At 31.5% G+C, this 23,557-nt stretch overlaps 1 protein-coding gene and 1 long non-coding RNA gene across 4 annotated transcripts in view; one reads left to right on the top strand and one right to left on the bottom strand.

Moving 5' to 3' along the window:
• LOC122720624 overlaps positions 1 to 23,557 on the bottom strand; it is an 85,852-nt gene that overhangs the window by 8,388 nt on the left and 53,907 nt on the right. The gene's annotated exons all lie outside the window — the stretch shown is intronic.
• Positions 1 to 23,557, top strand: part of LOC122720623 (lachesin-like) — a 190,053-nt gene that overhangs the window by 135,171 nt on the left and 31,325 nt on the right. Inside the window, exons 3-5 of the mRNA XM_043947427.1 lie at positions 2,994 to 3,154; positions 18,915 to 19,100; positions 19,510 to 19,705. Coding sequence (XP_043803362.1) covers positions 2,994 to 3,154; positions 18,915 to 19,100; positions 19,510 to 19,705 — 543 coding nt within the window. The remainder of the gene's footprint in view (positions 1 to 2,993; positions 3,155 to 18,914; positions 19,101 to 19,509; positions 19,706 to 23,557) is intronic.

Below are 23,557 nucleotides of genomic sequence, written 5' to 3'. Positions count from 1 at the left end.
CGATGAACGAGTGAAAGGTAAATTATTCGTCGTACTTTCACCCCCTGAATTTTACATGTATTCACTGGAAAATGCGGTAATTTAATTCCATCATAAAATGTGCATTCATTTCATCTTTCATTACAATTTTCACTTATCGTCGACACTCACTTGTGTTTATTAACTTTTCGTGGAATTCAATATCGATATTAAATTAATAATATAGAAATACATAGGATCAAATGTTGCGATATCGATAAACATTTGTTCGAGAAAAAAAAAATAAAATTAATTAAATTTTTCAGCAATAGGTTTTTTTCTTTTTTTTTAAAAAATAATCCAGAGTTTAGATATTTCGTATTTTTTTTTTTCTTTTCTTTCCATTTCTTAATTATTTATCTTAAAGATATACATTCGTTCCTTATTCTTTATCTTTTTTAAAAATAATTTTTAAATATGCTTTTAAAAACTATCTCTTCTCTTTATTTTACTACCATCATTTTAGATTTCGATACGATATAATGCTTCAACGATAGTGAGATTTTAATAAAACATTACTCATAATCCCATAATAGAAGAGAAAAAGAAAAAACGAAAAGTAACGTTTATCACGTTAAGCGAATGCTTTAATCCATAACCCTGAACATTAGTTATGCGAACAGTTATCTCCACTACTTTTTTACAATGAACATTTCCTCCTGTAAATTTACCCTTTAATCCTTTCCATCCTTTAAAATTTTAAAGGATCTTTGGTTCTTTTAAATTCCAAGTTACATATATTTCGTGAATTTCAATTATAAATGACACGTGAAATATATCGCACCAATATTCAAAAATTTAGTCATATTATTAGAATGAATCACTTTGAAAACATTATGAAAAATCGTGTTGAAATCATTACTAAATTGGAGCTATTTGCTTACAAAAAAAAAAAAAAAAAAAAAAAGGAAAAGAAAAAAAAGAAAGGAAAGAAGCGTTTCCTTAGAGATAGTAGAATTCCCTTTAAGGTAGAAGATAAAATGAAAATCTCGAGGAACAGAATTTTCCTTGCCGCTCTGTACCAAGGAAGATAAAGCATCCGAAGTGTGCGCCAGTAAAACTTTTCGACGTTGCTTGCTTTGCAGATAACATTCTCTTAAGAAACCTGATGTCTCTGAAAATTAGACTCTTCTTCGTTTATTCGACGTCATTTTTCCTCGTGGTTAATTATTATTGAGTTCGTGAAAATATTCTATCGCTTCTTCTTCTTATTATTATGAAAAAATTTTCTTATCTATTGACGAAAAGATTCTGAAATGTATTATAGAAACGAAATTGAATGAATTATAAAATAATTTTAAATAGTCAATGAAGTTAGAAAATTTTTTTCTTGTAAAAATTTTAATTGATAAAAGCTTTTTATTTTAGTTGTTAATTAATATTTTCGTCAATTTTTTTTATCTGTATTTTATCTCCGTAGTAAAGTAGAAAATTTATCAGAGAATTTTAAATATTTTTTTTTTTTATTTCCTTTTTTAATGGTATATTAATATTGCTAATAAAAGTAGAGAGCAAAACGTGGTCCGAGATTAATCTCTTGTTGAGATTTTAAAGTTACTCGAATCCCTTTTAATTAAACGTTAACTTCTTTAAACTAGATTAAAAAGGCACTACCTTTTCGAATAAAGTAAATGCATACTTTGCTTTATGAAATTAAAATGTCTTCTTTTTCTACGTTTAAAATAGAGGGATAAATGTCAAAACATAGAAGAGATTAAACCACTCTCTATTTTATAGTTACCTGTACTTTCTACTATAGAAAATAAAATTTTTGAAGAGACACGCAAACGAATAAAAATGGGGAAAGCTATCTAAACGTGTGTGACACACGTGGTATATTGGAGGGAATCAAGTGCTGAAATCGACACGAAACCAATTTAAGACATTAATCTCCTGTATGGGTATATGCATCCTGACTTTAAAACAAGCTTTTCTTTTTTTTTTTAGCGATTCGAGCAAAAAGTCAATCCCTTTCACAATACGCGGTTTAGTCGTTTTATATAGATATTGGCTTTTATTATATCCATTCATTCTATTTTTTGAGACTTTCGAGCCAATGTTGAACCCCACTGCCTCTTCGCTTTTCACTTTTCACTTTTCATTCCATTTTATTTTTTTGTTTCAGAAATATATTTACATTCAATATTATACATTCAGTGCTAATTATTGAAATTAAACGTCGATGAATAAGAAAATAATCGTTATAAGCAATATTTCTCGAGAGAAAAACACACAAGTGCTTATCTACCATTTAACTTTACTTTAAAACTCGATTAAATCGTATTAAAATTAAGAAAAATTTAAACCGCTATAACTCGGAAGATAATTATTTTTTATCAATAAATCAAAGCTCATCAGAAGCGCGGAACCTTCCCCTTTAAAACGCTTTTTCATTTATCCCGATACGACTTCCGGTTCTCGAGATATCGTCGTGTAAAGGAAACGGTAATTTTTAATCGTTTACTATCTGCCTCTTTGTCGCTTATTCGGATCTCTCGCTCGCACTTCGTCTCACTGACCCACCCCAAACTGCAGACAAGTGACAGACGCGATTCCTGGAAAAACGTAGTACGCAATTCCAGGAAAAAAATATAGGTCACTGGGTCGGAGATCCATTCATAATTTTTGCGCTACGTTAAGCGCTATGAAAACTTTGAATCCTTATATCTCGGCAACCAATTGAGATATCGAGATGAAACAAAAAAGAGCTTCAATTGTACGGTTTCCTCTATATTCTGAGTGTGTTTCAATGACCAAATTTTTTAATTTTTTCTCGCACTTTTTACACGAAAATTCTACAAATTTCCATTCAATATAATATTTTGCATGACCATAAATGATTTATTTTATACAAATTGATGTTAATTTCACACTTTTATCATGCATACAACATTAATTCATTCTGAATTCATCAATAAAACGCGCAAAGTTTCGAAAGTTTATCTAATAAAACAATCATCTGTTGAATGTTTCAGTGACGGGACTCGAGCCAGACTTCGTATACCCGTTGGAGAACTTAACGATCTCGCAGGGTCGAGACGCAACCTTCACCTGCGTGGTGAGCAACCTCGGTGGATACCGGGTGAGTCCTTCCTCCTCCGTGAGCGGAGATCACTCTGGCGGCGCCAAGGCCCGGGTAACTATTTTACCATTTACCTGTGTCCGCCTGTAATGGACTACCCTTATCTACTACTACTACCTACTACTACTACTACTACCATCACTACTACTATTACTACTACTGCACTACTTATATGCGCGTGTGCCTGCACCTCACAGCACTGCATTTAACTGCACCATTGCCAGCTATGAAAAAGAAAACCACCGCAGCAGCCGCCACCATCACCAAGCATCTCTCTCTCTCTGTACGATATCCATTTTCACCCATCAACCGATATATATATATATAGATATATATATAACGTGATCAGCCCGCGTCACTTCAACTTTTCCACCATAATTTTTTTAATTTTCGTTTTTTTCCTCGGGCGCGATTCCTTCCTCCTCTCTTCTTCGTTCATTTTCCCGAATACCCTTTTTCGATCATATCTTTTCTACTTAGAAAAATAAAAAAAAAAAAAAATAAAAAAAAAATCGCGGATATATGTACTTACATATATATAGAATGAAAAAGAAAAAAAAACGAGAGAAAGAAAATAGTTTATAGAATAGCTTGCGAGAAATTCGTATATATTATTATAATCTTCGTGTAATAATCGTTGTGTATATATAGGACGAAAACCGCGACACGAGACCAGACGTAGTTGAACGTTCGGTTCGTTCGCTTCGAAGGGACATTCCCAGTGCCAGTATTTTAATTATGCAGATTTGAGTCTGTAATTATTTTTATTAAATTATTTTATTAAAATTATTTAATAATATTCGTATAAAATTATTTATAATTATATTCAAATTAAATTGTGGGTACTACGTTCTTTGACTAATAATAAATAATTTAATTTTTAATTAAATTATTTTAAGTTTAACATAGTATAAATTTTCATATCATATATTCATATTTTTATTTATAAATTAATAAGAGGAATTGGATTTCCATGATCGTGAAAAATCGATGCGAATTGCCTTCAATCACTGCTATTAGGTATCAATATCAAGATAGCATGTTACTGCTTAATATTGGACTGTTTCACAGTAAATCTATTTTTTTAATATCTTATTAAATAATAATTATTATTATTACTAATTATATTAATTATTATAATCTATTTATTATTACAATCAATAATTATTAATATAATATTTATTATTACAAATTATTATAATCTATTTTTATTTAATAATAATTTTATTAGCTAGATAGTTATTATTATAAAATATGAAATTTAAAATATAAAAAAAATGGTATTACCTTTGAAACAGTCTGAAACACATATTAAAAAATAGCATTAGCTTGGAAGTAGATTATATCGAAACAATAGCTATTAATAAATTAGATAAAGGCAGAACAGAAAATTAGTAAAATCAAATGCTTCTCTCTAAAAGTATCATTAGATACAAGATCATTAGATACTTTAATATTTTCCTTTAAAATATATTACAAATTCATTACAAACGTATAATAAAAATATTTCGACAAGCTTGTATCGATGTCCGATTATTAAATTCAAAATTCCATATTAACATTCCATTAATAATAACATTCCATTAATATTAACATTAATAACTTTTTCTCATATATTTTTCTTAGAAGGTAGATAATAACTAAATTATCTCAACTTTCCCGTAGGTACTTTCGTAGTTATTTGATTAATTTTCAATTATACATATATTATTACAAATTATAATTAAGTATAAATATAAGTATTATATACAAATATATATTATATACAATATATATTTTGAATTAAATAATATAAAATTACATACAATATATATATTCTAAGTATTTATTTATAATATAATTTTAATTTAATTTTTAAAAAAATTAAGTCTGTAAATACATTTATATTTAGAAATAGATATAAATTAAAAATATTGAAACGTAATAAAAAATGAATAATAAAATAAATAAATAATATTCTGAAGAATGATATCGATATTTACATAATTAACAATACATTTAAATGAATAGATGAAGATTTCTCTTTTTGCTTAATTTATAACGTGAAATTTTAATTAAATTGATGCTGACCAAATTTTGTAAAATTTCTATTTTATCGAATTGCTATATCCTACGTGATATATTCCATCTATTTCTGCCGAAAAAAAAACGCAATACTCTAGAGAAATCAGCACAATGTATTTTTCACACGATATAGGTTTTTCACACATATATACATTGAAAATCAAATTCATTCAGTCGTTTTTTTTTTTATGCTTTCGATATCATTACTCGTATGACATATTTTATTACATTGTTTCTATAACTCAATATTCAGGAAATATTTTAAATAAATATTTGATGAACATAAATTATTTTTATCAATAAAATAATATCAAATTCAACGAGTTACATTTATCAAAGAAATTCAAGATTATTCGTTTCAATATTTATTAATTATAATTTAAAATTATTACATTTAAAATTTATGTTAAAATATTAAATTTTAATTCCTTTTATAAATTATTATATTAATATCTAATAGATTAATGTTTATATTTAAAATGTAAATATCAGACAAAATTTTTTTATTTCTAATTTTTATAAAATTTAAGGGAAATAAGGGTTTCGGTTAAAAATAGATTTTTTTTCTTGTTTTTATTATAACAATTTAAATTTCTATATAAAATACATAACAAATACAATATATTAATTAAATTAAAAAATCAAAATGATTAAATACAATTGGATTGGAATTGTTATTAATAATTTCGATATAAATTGTTTTGCTTGATTATCTCGCACAAACAAAAGTAATAATTTCATAAGTGAACTCCAGAAAATATATTTGACACTTTTACGATCCCACTTGTTGAATTCTTACTACAGGCAAGAGAGAGAATATTTCTTTCTAAAAGATTTTCACCGAAAGTTACCCTATAGACTTTAATTAAGCTTTGGAAATCTAAACTTTATAAATAATTCTTTTTACCAATGAAGTTCACGATTCGGCTTCTATTTCAATGTACAAACACTTACAGCTCTTCAAACAAAAGAAAAAGTATTCGAATAAATTTTTCAATCATTTTGTCAATAATATGATAATTAAGCGATTCATTATTCAAAGAGCTATAAATATTTTATCAATTTCAAAATGGATTAGAATTATTAATGTTTATTGTGATTTAATTGAATTATCGATAATACCATTCGAATTAGAAATAATATTTTTATAATAACCATTACAAAAATTCATTCTCTTAATAACAATTCTTAATAACAGAATTTTGGAAACAATTCGCTTAAAATTACAATTTTTACTTACAAATTATCACAGCAAAACATTATCACATTAAAATTTGTTTTCTTATCTAATTAAATTCTATATTTTTTAGAAAAAAAATTGCTAAAGCTTGAAAATTCTTTCATTTGTTTTGTTATGTATTAAAATTGGAAATATTTCAAAATTTTACCTAACATTATAAACTGATACAAGGAGAGAGGCGAGGAAAGCGCAATAACAAAATACAAATTTCCGAAAACGCATGCATAATTTTGATTATCGCTTGTTCCATCGACGAAAATCATCATTCTTTCCTGAACGTGACGCGGTTGAAGCGCGAGCCCACCTAACTCGGTTCTATTTGACTTGCTGATTCGTATACGACAAATTATCATTTTCATTTTCATCCTCATGATCAAGAGTCCTTGGTTAAAGTCTTGTGCCAAATGTATGCGCATATATACGGCCATAAACACGCCGAGTATCTTTGCCCCTTTGCGAATACGCTGAATGACAAATCACTCTGGCCTAACCGTCTGATATCTTGTGATTTACGTTGGAAAACGTGTTAAAACGAACAAGGGGAGGCCGAGATCTTTCGTGTTTTACATTTTCCCCGCGGAGGCCATTAATACAAATTATATCGAAATTTGATTGAATTTCAAGGCATTAAATTTAGATTTTCTTGAGATTTTTATAAAAGAACAACGATCTTGCAATTTTTCCCTCCGAGAAAAAAAAAAGTATATATTCCAATCATAAATTGAAATATGAAAAACTTGATTGACCGACAACGATACAATTTTTATAAATACTTCTCTCGTGGAATCGAATGGATCTAGAGAAAATTCTCAAGCATTTTCAGACTTCTCTCGCGGGCAGATATTTTTCCAACTCGAATATTCCTTCACGCAACCATCCAGCGAGAACCCTCCCTAAATATTCTTCCTATCGTGGTGGCGCGTGTATCCGGCAAGACGAGCAACTTAAACAAGCGTGCTCGAAAAGCTTAATCTTCCCATTCACGCGCCGATGAATAGCCCGGCAATAAATGCATTCTGTAGTGTGTGCGACATTCCGGTTAGAAATACAAGTTTCGAGGCGGTGATTTCCCTTCTCCGCGCGGATTTGATATTGTCGGTCCTCGCCGTATTTTCCACGCTGTAGATTTTAACAATTGAAAAAAAAAAAGAAAAAAAAAAAAGATGGACGTTTTAACGTTTAACATACGAAAAAAATTCGAAAAAAATTTCTGATTAGAGAATTATTCGATCTGCACGGCGTGGAAAATGTGCGTGTTTTCGGCGTTGCTCGGTTGAATTATTATTGTTATCGGTATTGCATACGGTATAATTCGATAAAGAAAGAGAAATTAATGACGTAGAATCGTGAAAAATTGTTCTTTGGGATTATTATTTAGAGAGAAAAAGATATTTTGATATTTCATTGGATGAGATTAAGCCATTTTAAGGGATATTACTATTTCAGTGGAATTGATTTTATTGTTATTAATAATCGAAAGATAAATTGTTCGTTCTACTTGGTACGAAAAATTTGTTTTAATATTGATAATTCTGCATGAAATGTTTTCGTTTCTCTCATAGCAGCAGAACAGATTAGAATCATCGAGTACTGTTCGTTTCAATTTTTCTTGAAAGATCATATCACAGATATCCCTTCGAGATTCGATTCCCTTATTAATTTGGAATAATCTCATCGTAGTGGAATTTTCGATGAGCAATAAAAGGGGCGCGTTAAATGGCTTATTGGCTTTTTAGATTTAAGCTTCCGTGCTTAAACGCTAATTGGAAGTTTCGAAGCAAACCGGGCAAATTGCAATAAACACGTACGAAACGATTTAAAAATTATTCCACGGTGATCGTTCTACGCCCAAACGTATCTATTTTTTTTTTTTTTTTTTTTTTGAGAAGATATTCCAAAACTCTTGTCTAAATAAGCTATTGCAACGTTAAATTTTAAGATCAATTTCGAAGCGTTTTATTCGTATAAGAAAATTTTTAACAACATTCTGCGAGATGAATTTTAAACTTCCCTCGAACAATTTACCCCTTGATCTACATAACGAATTTTTGAAAAATTTTGTAACAAATTTTGTAATCACATTATATATTTTTATTATCACAGCTGATCGAATTATAACTCCCCGTCTTTAACCTTAAGACAACGTAGCGTATACAACGTGTTGTTGTGAGACTTCGTCTCGATGACGTTGTGCAATTCCACACACTCTTGCGAAATAATGATTCACGATCGGATCAATTTTATTCCGAGGAATTCGATTTTTGTACCGAAGCATTGAAAAATAACTTTAACCGTAGAACCAGAATAAATCAGAATTCCTGCCGTTGTAAGTTGTTTTCAAAAATCAGACGGAGGAAAAAGAAAGGAAAAAAAAAAAAAATCTCCTATAAATTCTCCTTCTTCGCGCGCGCTCACTTCTCAGAAAAATCGGATTACTCGCGGAGCACGATCTAATATAAAGCTGTCGAATAGCACACCGTCACCTATCCGAGATCACACGATCGTTCGTTCGTCTGCACCGAGCCTTGAACATCGATTCAATCGACGATTTATTCGTTTCAAAAATCGGAACCTGGTGCCGATCCGACCAGGAAAAAAAAGAAAAAAAAAATCTTCCGCAAACATCGAGATTGCGTTTCACGATCTGCCCAGAGACACTCGTCACATAGGAGGAGGGAGGGGAAAAAAAAATGAAATAAAAAAAAAAGAGAGGAAAAAAAAAAGGAAAAGAATGAACGCACGAACGCGTATGTCNAAAAAAAAAAAAAAAAAACGTTTCTGCACAATTGCACAACACACTTGAGACTGTTTGTTCGTGGGATGAAACATGATGCAAGCTGCATTGGACGACAGTTGAGTGCACAAAGTTGTTAAGATGTGTTATGCGTCGTAAGTAAAAAGCAGTCTCGACGAATAATCTCGACGATCCTCGAGTCGAGTTGTTCGATATAAGATTGCTCTATTAGCGTATCTCTCTGGAATCTCACTTATATATATATATCATAGGCATGCCTTGATGCATGATTAATATGAATTAACGAGAAGTGATGATCGAGATTGCATGAGCATGTTTTTTTTTTTTTTTGAATAAGCATAATAACTTTTAGATTAAATAAAATAAATCGAGGGCGAGTAATCGCCAGTAGTATATAGTAGATAAAAAAAAGATATATCTACGTATTGAAAAAGAATACATATACAGAATACATATCTCCTATCATATATACATATCAAATATATATGACGTCAGATTTTACAGACTTTAGTTGTATGAATTTAAGGTTTAAAAAAATATTAAAAATTTAAACCTTAACTCGTCAAAGTACTGTGATACTAAAATTAAAAAAAAAAGATCTCAAATATTCACCTTAAATGGATGGCAATCCATTTGGGTGAAATTAGTTCTAAAAAAATTACTAACGCTCAAAACTAAAGTGATACTAAATTTAAATAAAATGATCTCAATTATTTTACTTAAATTGTATACTTTATATAATGTTAAGTAAAATTAGAAATTTAGATAATCTTACATTAGATAATCTTATGTCTAATCTTACTCTACAGAGAAAGTTTTAACGAATTAAATTTAATTCTTAATTTAAATAATTTATATAAATTAATAATTAAACGTTAAACTATTTTCGTTGCTGTCGTTAATAATCGGTACATATTTTCAATGCAATTGTTAATTGCATTTTCTTAACTTCAATTACGAGATATCAATTACGATTGTATTGAAAATATTACGAGATTATAACGAGCAACAAATTTTTTTTATTTCATAACTAACAAGCTACATAACCCGACTAACCACTAACTTACAATATTAACAGTTATTAACAAATTATTTTTTTATTACTTGTATAATCCTAAATAATAACGAAGAATCGCGCCATTCCACATTTTAAAAATTATAAACAACTAATACCTTAATGTAAATTACGAATAAAACTTATCTTATTATAACAACTAATATTTATTCTCTAATACAAATTATAAATTAGGAATCGCGCGATTCCATTGAAAGCATTTAAAGAGAAAACTGAAGATTGTTTTATTGAAGAAGGAAAAAATTTAATGACAAATAGATCGTATCACAAAGCAAACTAAAAAGAAAAAAAAAAAAAAAGAGATCAAATTTTCAAGATAAAACGAGAGAAAAAAGAAAAAAAGAGTGCCATGAAAATTAATGACCTGTTAGAAATCAAAGAAAATTGATTCTCGCTATTTTTTTTACCTCCTCGAAATTACGGTAATCGTATATCGATAGAGCCCGACCAGTTCTCTAAAATTCTATTATCGAATTTCACAAGCGTTAAATCCAATTTATCGTTCGCAAAAAAAAAAAAAAAAAAAAAAGGAAAAAGAAATTGTTAACAGCTCCACGATTGTATCATTAATTGATAACGCCGATTTCCGTTTCAACAACTATGAGCGAGTGAAATATGAAAGTGGTGAAACACGTGATTGGTCGGAACGCGCAGGAATCCTCGAAGGGAAACCTGGAAACCTGTCGTATGCATTATTGCAGTATCTCAAGCCGGTATTCGAAATTCAACAGTTCTGAAATAACATTCCCCCCTCGCTATTGTTTATAATCTGTTATTAGCATATCTATTGCGTCACTCGTGGATGGAGTTTAAAGGGATTCGGGGGGGAGGGGGGGGCGAAACCGAGCATTCGTTCGTTTACCATTCTCACAATTAACGAAATAGTATGAGAAGAATTAGCGGTAAGAAGGAATTGTTCATCTTTGGATAAAATCTGGACAATCTTTACTGAAATTCGGTATACGAATTGAAATACAAATTTCGAATTTATGAAATCAATCGTACATATGCAACAATGAATTATTCATATGAATATATAACATGTATCATATATTACTCGTATCTATATGTATATGTATATATATATGTATAATATCATGTGTTCTCATACGTATTTATATATATATATATATGTATGTATATATATATATTTAACTATATATATGCGTATTATATGGCTATAAAAGTACAAAAGTATAGATTTCTTTATATCTAAGTAATCGACTTGGTTAGGATTAGAATATTAAGTGGAAGAAAATATTTAATGATATTAAGAGAAGAAAAACAATTCTCGTCTTACGCTTATCTTATTATAGATTTATTAATCGGAAAATATAGTAAAAAGTTATAACGGTTATAGAGTAATTATCGTTATAAATATCGGACTATTATTTATTCTAACTTAAGTATTTAAATGCCCTTCCGATTCAAATGTACCTGATTAGTAGTAATGATTAGTAGTAATTAGCGTAATTAATATATATATATATATATTAAGTTTATCCGAGCTTATAAACTTGAGTCATATCGTACTATTATTTTTTAAGTTATTATTAATATTAGGCATAAGTTGTTTTCTGTAATTTTAAAGTATCACGTGTCACAATGTGTCACGCGTAAAACTTTAATTTTTCGGAAAAAGAAAAAAAAAAAAATACACGTGTAATAAAAATGTGTATTTTAGTCCTTGCTACGCTTTAAACCGATATTAACGGTTTAGATTATATATGCTGTATATACGTATATATGTAATCTTCGAAATGGAGAGACTTGAATGAAAATGCAAACGAACGAATAAACGAAAACGAGGGAAATAAGATTAGCCGTATCCCCGTGTAAAAAAAAAAAAAAAANAAAAAAAAAAAAAAAAAGAGGAAAATAAAAATAAAAAGGGTTGGACACGCTTTTATGGACGCGGGAAAGTCGTATTGTGCGCTCCACGCGTTGAAACAATTACTCGTTCATCCTGGTTGAAACGTAGATAGCGGGGCGTACACAGCCATGAAACATCGTTCGGCTGAAACACGGTGATGTGCAACGCGTTACAATATTCTGGCTATGTTTACGAGAAAGTACGGTTTTCCAAACGTGTTGAAATATTGCTTTTTGCGGAAGAACTTGTGTTTCAATTCTTCACCGTGTTGAAATTGAAATTTTAGAAACGGTTGGATATGTCTCGAAGGGTGCGAAAGATTTAAAGAATCTTTTGTCGCTCGACGAAGGAATTTCTAATGGACGCCTTTTTTTTCAGACGCGGGATTATCCTCGCGTAATTGAGAGAAAGTCTATAAACGAGAATTACGAAACATACGTTTTCTCGTATTCTGATTACACACTCTCCCTTAATTATGCACTTTCCGATTTGTCTAGATCATCAACGAGGCTTTGAGGATATAATTTTTTTTCTTTTACCTTCAAGAATATGAACGTTTTTTTTGGGGGGGGAAAGAAGGCTATATCGTAATAATGGCTTAATATTAGATTTAATGGTGCATTTCTACAGTTCTCTGGGCCTTCTCGTCGTATATAAATACATTTTGTATTAACAAGAAATGTTTGGGGATCGATAAAGGGGATGAATAATATTTGATCGAAATAAATCGAATATCTGTAATATCGAAAAAAACGCCGATAATTTTGAAAAAATTATACTTTAATAGCGTGGATCCCAAAATGATATATCTGTTTGCATATATTACAAAAAACGAGGAGAATGGAGGGAATAAAGAAAATTGCCAACAGCCATCAATTTCAACCGTATCACCGCGTGTGAAATACACATACAACACATATATATGCATATATATATATATATTATTTGTGCCTGTTGGAGAAGTGTGAAACAAGATAAAACCGTGATTTTTAAACGAATATTTGTATCAAAGGTGGGGCATTACATATACAGACAACTGGTGGTGTATATAAGGTCGCCAGAATCCGAGAGCGTTGAACGGTTAATCAAAAGCTGAAAAATGAGTCCGAATCCGGAGGGAAAAGGTATCCCGGATTCGTGATACGTGTTCGGCCGAATTTCAACTCGTTTAGCTCGTGATACAAATTACGTGGAAAGTCAGGAAGATTAAGTTAAGCCTTCGCCCTCCCACCTCTCCGGATGAATGTATCAAAAGCAGCAGATGGTTTCAAAATTCATATCTCTCTGGTACACGCCGCGAAGTAATCTGTTTGACGGCATAACGCGTGGCTCCCGTGTAAAGTGTCCGATGAATTTCTAATATGATTTCTCGATATGATCGAGTGAGAACGATATATCCCTGGGAAAATATGGTGGAGAAAGAATTCGTGAGCAAATTATTGGGATCCACGTCGTCTAACGGAAATCTGCGAATCCTGTAAATATTTCGATAATATTTTTTTATATATTATAACAACGATGATGCATCAATTATGCAACACGCGAAGAAGGTAAAATCTTATCCTCGAAGCATCGATGTTATTTCTGTTTAACGTTAACGAAAAGTAGAACTGTACTTTCAAATGTGAATGAATAATAAGTCGCCGAGCGATTCGTAAACTATCGTTATATAAATGAGCATAACGTTATTCAAAACAAATTGTAACGGTTGCATGGCTGTAAATATATTTTTATACGATCCAGTGTAATAGTAATTCAATCAAAGTTTTAAATATCAAGTTTGTTGTAAAAAATTGCACCGCGAGATCTTGGGGAGAAAATAATGGAAAAGAGACAGTTTCAAAGATTGATAGAGCAAAAATGACTCAGATAAGTGATACCAACTTAAACGATACATAATACCATAATTCGGTATTGTTATCTCCGATTGGCGATATATCATCATCGTCATTTTTATCTTTTTTCTTCTTTGAAACTTGGAACACTTTATTTCAACAAGATCCAATTAATTACACATCGAGAACAGCCAGGATGAACAAGTAAAATATTCCAAGACGAGTATTCACAAATTTTTTTCTCTCGTGAAAAAATAAAATCTACAACCTTCGTCAATTTTCGCATTCTCTTGCGAGCAAACGCGATCTAGGAAACGAGAGCAAACATCGTCGAAAATCAAGGAGACCAACAACCCTTTCGCGTAACACGGGCGGGAATGTAGCCCATCATCGAGGACGGTGGCGGGGAAAAATGATGGCCGCTCGTTGTATCGCGCGTTGTTGTATAAGCCTTTTGCCGCGTGTCGCGATCGGGTTTAATCGGTTGTGGTACCCGCCGGGGTGTGCGAAACGCATAAGGGGTGAGTGCGTTTCACTGTAACGCGAAATACGGTAGCGTTCCAATAATAAATTCTAACATTTAAACTTGTCCTCGGTATTATAAAAAGTGTTGTTGTGCACACAAAAGCGAGAAATAATAGTCGTTGGAATCTCGAGCGTGAACCCGTCTACTACTAAATAGAGAAGGGTGAAGAGGGGGATGAAGAGAGGCAAGAAAAAGGTCAAAGGAGGGCGCGAAAACGGACGGAAGGAATAGGAATAGGAAGACGATGAAATAACATTAGACGAGGGGGGAAGGGTGAGAGGTACGAAGGAAGAAAGGGATGGGGGGAGGGGGCCTTGTGAAACTTTTAATTAGCAAGCTTATCCATTTATCTGCATGCCGTTGAAAGGGAACGAACGGCCGTGGCTTGCTACCGAAAACAGAAGTCGGGGAAATAAAAGGGTGAAGAAGAGAGGGGAGAATGGGTAGCAGAGCAGCACCGGTTAGACCGATAGGGAGAATGAGATAAGGATGGAGGGGGGGCAGAAGGATGAGAAAGAAGACGAAAAAGGGGGAGAAGATGGCGAGAAAATAAACGAGGTGTGGTAGACTGGACCGAGGCTCGTGATCCCACAATGCCCCACAATAGGGCGGCGACGATGGTTTTGCATATGAAAAGAGGGCCGAGAATGGAGATAGGTGCGCACGTAGTGTGATATTATATCTCGCTACGTGCGCGCACCGATCTTCTCCAACCTCGATCCTCCCCCTCCCCCTGTTTCTCTCTTTTCTTCATCCTCCTCCTCCATCGATTCTCTCGATTCTCTTATCCTCCGTATTCTTCAATTTCTTCCCTTCTTCCCCCTCCCTTATAGCGTGTATATACACTTCTTTTACCTTTTTCTTCGTTTCCCTTCCAAGTTCTTATATTCCACCCTCCCTCGACAAGAGACCGATCGTAAGTTGAAAATGCGTGAGGGAAGCTGCATCGGGCGGAAGAGGGAAAGAGAGGTGAGGACGCGTCTTTCGTTTAAGATAAACTCTCGTTTCCATAGAGCTAGGCCCTTTAAATCGTAACCCTGTCTCTCTCTCGCTCTCTCTCTCTCTCTCATTGTTCTGCAAATTTTCGACCTCTTGCGAGACGGTTTCTTTTCCCTTTTTTCTTTCCTACCCTTTTCTATTCCCGTTTCGTATATTTTATCATCATCTTCTTTCTCTTTTATTGAAATTTTATCTCCAATTTTATATCCTTCGAAATTCTTTATTCCATTTTGTCTCTTTTTTCCTCTAATTTTCTATTTCCTTCTTTTCTTTTTCTTTTTTTTCTACAATTTTCTTCTGAAAAAAACCCACCTTCGTCCTAGAATTTAATATATCTTTCGCGTATTAGATCGTGCAATAATAGAATTCTTTTAGAGAATACTTAAGCAATTTCAAAACTAGCTTTTTTAAATTCAATAGTTGCCAAGTTCTTCTTCGGGGGTGGATTTCGTAACCCGGCGATAAGAACGAAAAGGGATCTCGAGTTTACAATCGTGGGGATCGTGGAGCTGTTTCAATTTTAAATCGATAACGATAAACAATTGATGAGAAAAAACAATTGATGAGAAAAAACAATTAATTGTGAATCGGTAAATAGAGGTGAGTTTCGTGAGATTACGGAATACAAACTAATTTATTCATTTTAAATTGTAGTTTATAAATATTTTACGATATTTTTTTAATATATTCTATGAATACTCCTTTTAATATCGTTTAAGATATATAAACCAGATACCAGATGCAAGGTGAAAGATATCGAGTTTATATTATATTTTGGTAAATAACAGTCTTGAGATTCCTGAACTTTGGCTTGAAAATTTAATCAATACGTTCAAAAGCGATTTAATATATCTTCGCACGGTGAAATAACGTTAAAAAGACCGATCGATATATTCGTACATGCTCGAAATATTTTACGAGTAAAGTAACACGCGTATCTTTCAAAATTCTTGAAAATTTTTATCCATAATTTTTCAGCGACTTCAGCGACAAATCAACGACAACCCTCGAAATCAAAAATATCGATAACGATCGAAGATCGAATTCATGGAGAGGAAAAAAAAAGGGGGGGAAAGGAAAAAAGAGAAAGAAAGAAAAAGGAGAGAAGGTGAAAAGGGAAGGGAAAAAAGTGACACGGAAGAGCTCGCCGGGAACGATAGAACGTAAGAGGGGCGGGAAAGTGGCATAAATGTTTCAGAATCGCGAGCATCTGTCGTCCCGGGGACTTTTTCAGTTCCCGTGGAAAAGCTCGTTTTTGGAGCTGCTCAGGAAGGCGAACAGCAAGTAGAGGCAAAAGAAGAAGGAGGTTTACTATCCTCGTATAATGTATTATAAGTGGAGGCACTCACAGACCCGTCACTACCAAACACTCAAAGCCCTCCACCGCCCTCCCTCGCGTTCTATACCATTCTATCTACAGGTACCGTGTCTCTTTCCCTCCTCACCAACCAACTTCTCCGTAAATCCCTCTGGCCGCCTTCTCTGTACACTCCGCTTTCGAGTTATCGATAAGAACCGCAGACCTCTTTTGTTGGTTGATAGATAGCCTTTCACAGAGACGCGAGGTCAAATATTCGACGTGCCGCCGGTTCAATTTCGCGCCAATAATATCTCTAGTCGCGAAATAAAGTAGCGGGGAAATTACACAAAACGTCGAGATCCGTGCGTTGTTTACGAATTTGTTCACTTCAGAAATATTGGCCGAGTTCAGTTCACAAATGTAGGCACGATGAGTAATGTTGACGGTATCTGGCTTTTTTTTTTAATGTTTTAGATCTCGGGATAAGTAAATATACATATGTAGAGCTAGCGAAATGTCGTGTATTTTTAATAATTTAAAAAAAAAAAACGCGTATTTATGAACGTATAATATGTTTTAAACGTATTTAATAATAACTGATTTTAATAATTAATCTTACACGAAACACGAGGAGACATTATAAAATATAACGATAAAGAGGATTATTAGAGAGAATTTTTATAATAGTTATATTTAAATATTGGAAGAAGCTATATTTAAATTATTATCATGGCACTCGATGTTATAATAATAATAATGACTTTGACTGACTGAAATTCAACTAACAAACTCAATTAACAAACTAACTTAACTAACCAATTAACAATTTTATTTATGAAATAAATAGAATAGAGCATTAGATTAGGAAAAATCTGACGATCATACCGACGAAAATTCAATTCCGATTCATGATAATTATAATAGCGAGATATCACAATTTTATTTTATTATATAAAATAATAAATTTTACAATTACTTTGTAAAATGTGTGTGGTGTAGTTATAGGATTTCTCTATAAAAGTATGTAGGTATCTAATAAATTATGCTCCATATGATATGTAATGGATTTATCTTATATGATATATAATTAATAATATTAATAATAATAAAGGATAATTAATAATAATTGCAATAATATATAATACAATTATATGCAGTAGTATATTTAACTTTCAAAAAAATAATAATATAACAAAAAAACATGAACAAATTTTTTGGTACATTATATTAAAACTCTGTACATATATAAATATATACATTATATACTATATGTACATGTATATATTGTATATATGTATATATCGTACAATATTAATATATAATTGTACGTATATATTATTGAATTATTATGTGTAGAAATTTTAAATCTAAATATCTAATTTAAATATCTAAATTGCGAATTTTTCAATTTCAAAGCGTTCTTTATTTAATATATTAACTTAGTTCATTATTATAACTAACGAAACGACTCGTATACGAAACGAGTCGGAATCGTTTTCAGAGAGCTTCAATACCATAATTAGCGTAGTAAAATCATAAAATTAAAGATATTTTATAAATTTCTAAAATTATTGTAAATATCAATTAAATTCAAGATATTCGATGTTCGATAAAATTGAAAGCAATAATATATCATTAAGTGTGTGTGTATAATCATTTAATCAATTATTTAATCAATTGTTTAAATGTTTAATCATTAATTAGTATAGGAATCTAGACTCCCGCAACAAGTTAATTATTATAAAATTCGTTAAGATAATTAATACTAATTTAATAATTAGTCAATTATCAAAAATACAAAAGCAATAAATCGTCAATTATATTCAAAATTCGAAGCTCCCTATTAATAGTCAATGATACACGATTCAAGATGAGCAAGAGATAAATAATTAGAATTCAATTGTGTTATAATCATAATTATAAAAATCAGTATTCCATGAGCATCGTTAAAATTATTAATTGTATTATCATTATATATGTTAAAATTGTACATGGCAATTAAGCCATTCAAACCATTGTGTTATAATTATTATTTGGTATTAATAAGCGTAATAAAACGCCGGTACCTCTTGATGGAGCGAAACCGTGCACACCACAAGATTCGTGGTTGAATCTCGGTGTATTAAGAAATGGGTTTGTGAGGCCAGGTGGCGTGGATCAAAGCCGACACCAAGGCCGTCCTGGCGATTCACGAGCACGTGATCACGAACAACGCCCGTTTATCAGTTACACACAGTGACTACAATACGTGGACGTTGAACATTCGTGGGGTACGCCGAGAAGACCGGGGCATTTATATGTGTCAGGTCAACACGGATCCTATGAAGAGTCAGGTACGAGAAAGACTTATCCTTGGCGAATTGCGAGTATACGATAAGGGGGGGTGGAGGAGTGAAAACAGGAAAAGAAAATGGCAATGGAAGTAGAGAATCTTTTTACCCTAGATCCGGGTCAGATTTTTATTGTGCGCGATGCTTTCGCGTGGAGGGTATTCATTTCAAAGTGAAATCCGTTCTCTGTTCTTTCGTGGGAACCGGTGTGTTTTCCGTTCTCTGCGTTCCAAACAAGAGGGGGGCGGTTAAATTTCGTCGAATTTTTTTTTTTTTGAAATTTCCCGCGAAATTTGGATTGATTTTCTCTATTTCATTTTTTACCTCACTTTCTCTCCCTATTATCGTATACACACGATCCCTTCTATTAAATCAATTATTCATTTCGTTCTCTCGTGTATTGAATTTACAGAGTGCGTTTCTCGAAGTGGTGATACCGCCGGATATAATATCCGAAGAAACCTCGAACGACCTGATGGTACCCGAGGGTGGGTCTGCAAAACTAGTATGCAAAGCCCGCGGTTATCCAAAACCTGAGATCATTTGGAAACGGGAGGATGGCGCCGAGATTATTTCCCGTGCCGGATTGTCTGGTGGCAAAACGAAATGTGAGTATAATTATACCTATTATCATATTATTCATTATGTCCGATTTTCATCCTCATCAAAACACTCTTCTTTACGTATCGTATGTGAAAAATGATAAATAAGAATTTAATCGATATTTATCGATTATCATGGTATGATTCATGATACACATTCTAATATTATTTTAAATAAATTTGCGAGATTATCTGAAATTCTGAAAGATTATCTTGAATGGAAATTTGTGAAATTCTGTTTGATTTAAAAGTATTATGGTCTTCTGGGAGGATGACTAGTATAGTATACTGGTATAATCAAATGAAAGAGAAATTCGAAGTTTTGAAGATTTTCAAAACAAAAAAGAAAAGATAAAAGTAAAATTAAGAGAACAAAATATGGATATAAAAAAAAATTGTTCGAATAAGAATCGAAATATTTCACGTGGCTTAAATTTTATTGTCGAAGATGTATATAGATGTTATTGGGATGTCGATTCCTTCTTTTGAATACTGATAGATTCATTTGATTGTTATTTGCCATATTTGCGAGGTTTGATAGATGATGTTTCGAAGTTCAGAAATAAGACTCTAATTTTAGAGAAGCAGGTAACTTAAGCGTTTGTTTTAATTATTACATGTTAAAATAAATATGCACAATGGTGTATAATGCTAATTGATTCGAGAAGTGGTTTACTTTCAATGTGTGAAAATAAATAGGAGATGGTTTTGAAGTTAATGATATATAAAATAAATCAACCGACTGTGAATAGATTATTCGAGTATGTGACAAGAGAAAGAAATGACTGTGTCAATGATATGTATCCTCTTAATATGATAATATCTATCCTAATAAATCCCCTTTTTTAATCGAAGCAGTATTTGATTAAAATTTTAGAGATACTGCAATTTTTAAAAAAATATATATATCTTTCTAAAAGAAATAAAAATTATTAATATCTAATAAATACCATTGATATTATCAAAAATATAAATATATATAAAAAAAATAAATAAATTTACTGTAAGTTAATTCGATAGAAATGTGAAAGATATTTCATACCAAGAATAAAAAATAGAATAAAGAATAGAAATAAAGTATAGAAAATACAAAACCTGTTTGAAAGCCAAATATATATTTGGAAAAGAAAGATAATGGAAAAATATTCATTAAGCATATTTTTTTATCTAAATTTGCAATTTTTACTTTAAAGAGAAAGAATTTTTTTTTTTATTCTAAAGAAAATGTATTAAAGACGATAGCAGGTATATCTTTTCTTCCCATTTGTCAGAGGTAGGTTGATTCCCAAGCGAAGGTGAAACTGCATTTTCACCCCTTTGTGCTCGCTTTTACTTGGCGGTGAACTCGAGCGAGTAGTATCGACGCGTTAGATTGAAAGCAAGACCTTAAGCTTCGTATCGTAACTAATCCAGTGTTTGATTAGTAATCGAACCAATTCGATTATTTACTCGATACTCGGTTAAACGACTGGAGCGTATTAAGTAGCTTTCCATTGGCATCGAATTTCAATCGATGGAGTATTGAACTTTGGTCCTAAGCTTCTTATTATATTATCTCATAAATTTTAAAAAAATAATTGGTATAAATCTTATGAATTTATATGAAGACTTCAACTATACTAATTATTTTATATTAATTATCATAATGATATTATAAATAATACCTAAATAATTATAAATAATAATTTGAATTTATATTATTTTTAATGCAAATGTTCAGAATTTGCTGTTCAGAATTTGAAATATATATATGAAATATTTTAATAATAAGGAATCACCGTTGATGAATATTTTATTTGAAGAAAATAAAATATTCTGCAAGAATAGTCAAAAGATGTGTTAATTAATCACATTTCAACTGGACATCTCGACTTATTAAGATAACTATGATTATTCTTATTTAATAATATTACCAAGATAATACTTTTAAATCACGAAACAAAGTTTTCTTTGAGCAATTTTAAATTATATTACATCCTCAATGATAATAAAAAAAAAAATAAAATAGCCTAATCAAATTAATGACATCCTCTTCAACCTCAATCCATCGATTAAAAATCGTCCATTCATTCGTCTTTCTTTTTTGTACTAACACACGTTAAAGTAAAAAAAATAATTCTTTGGGCATTTCGAAATCGTATTACTTCCAACGATAAAAAAAAATTCATAAAAATTAAATGTCAATATTACGATATCCGTATCCCCTTGTTCGTTTTTAATCGATTAAAAATCGATCGTTTATTCGCCTCTCTCCTTTTTTATGTTATCCCTTTTTTTATATACATAAATAGTATAACAATCGCAATTTTCCTTCTCTTTGAAAAAAAGAACTAGAGAGAATTCTATATATCAATCGAAATCGTGTTTAATAACAATATAATACGATATAATACGCGGCACAATACGTATTATATCGCTCCGTCTCGCTTCGAATCGTAAATAAACAAAGGTTCGAAATAATTCTAAGTTTTGTTTCCATCATTCGTGTCGAGGCAAGCATCGGTGTAAGGTGTGCTTTACACCGCTCTTATCTTTCCCGTGCTCGATTTAAGATCTTTAACGAAGATTTCTCTCTTCAGGTACTACAATTGAAAAGATAGAGAGAGGAAAAAAAGAACCCTGTTTTGTCCAAAGCATTTAATTCAAATTTCTTCTTTACTCTTCTTCTTATTTTCGAACCTCTGCTTTTATCGGTATAAAAACATCGTCTAAATATACGAAACGTCATTCCTCGAGTTTCTTAACCAATTAACGCTGAAATAAGCGTGTCGAATAAATCGAAAGCGTAGAAATTTATAGCATCCATCGAATTAGATTACGAAAGCTGTATTTTTTTAATATAGAAACTCTAGAACTTCGTAGAATACTTTCACCAAACGAATCTTGCTTCTCGATTAACGAATAGCTATCTTATTTATTTTTTTTCTTTTTTAAGAGTACATTGTGGATCAATATTTTTACATTTCCACATTTCTACAATGAAACTCAAGAAGAACAAAAAAAAATACGAATTTTCGATACATATTGTCCTATAATATTATACTCCAAGAATGTATATACTATACTATTTTACAGCGTGAATCTTTTCTTTTCGTTAATCGATAATCCTATAGCTTATCACAGTCCGTGATTTACGTCTTATCCGTACTTACATACAATGTCTTGTTCTTCGTGTGTGAACAGCGGTCGTCGCTTCTGTCCTCTTCTCGTCCACGTCGTTCAAATAATCGTGATGTTGATCGTGATGTTCGTCCTTCTGTTGTCGCGTCGTTGTAGCGTTGCACCCTCGAAGAACCATCCAAGTATAGCTCATTCTCAACCCCTGATGAAAAAACGCTCTTCCTTATATCGATGAGCAACTCTCTTCTTCCATAGAGAATTCTTCTAATACGACAATCGTCCTATTCGAACGATTGAATAGATTGATTGATTGATAGATAGATTCTTGATCGTCCCAACAAATTTTTCCAAAGAAGCGTGTCTTTTCTTACGACGCTTCGACGTTGTTCTTCCTTCTCGATCTTCGTATCGGCAGTTTTTCAAGGATGTCGCATTTCTCACGCGCTTGATCCTTTATCGTTCGAAAGTCGTCGCCTGTAAATTTCTGGACGAAGAAGATGATCGATGTGAACGTGATCAGTATCGTGATTAAAATTTCCACGAATTTGCGGAATATGATGTTGAATAAGGTAGCATCTGTGTTTCTTGTTTCTACCATTTTTCGTTCTGATAAATGGTTGTAAGTATACGATATGTAAGTATACTGAACGAATCACTTCGAATTCTGTATCTTTTGTTTTCTTCTTTACTCTTGTTGAAATTTCTAGAAGTTCTGGATGAACCCAAAATGAACTTCTT

This window comes from Apis laboriosa, unplaced genomic scaffold (assembly GCF_014066325.1).
Source record: "Apis laboriosa isolate Shangri-la unplaced genomic scaffold, ASM1406632v1 scaffold12_cov154, whole genome shotgun sequence".
Classification (NCBI taxonomy): Eukaryota; Metazoa; Arthropoda; class Insecta; order Hymenoptera; family Apidae; genus Apis; species Apis laboriosa.
This window is presented reverse-complemented; position numbering and strand designations above follow the sequence as displayed.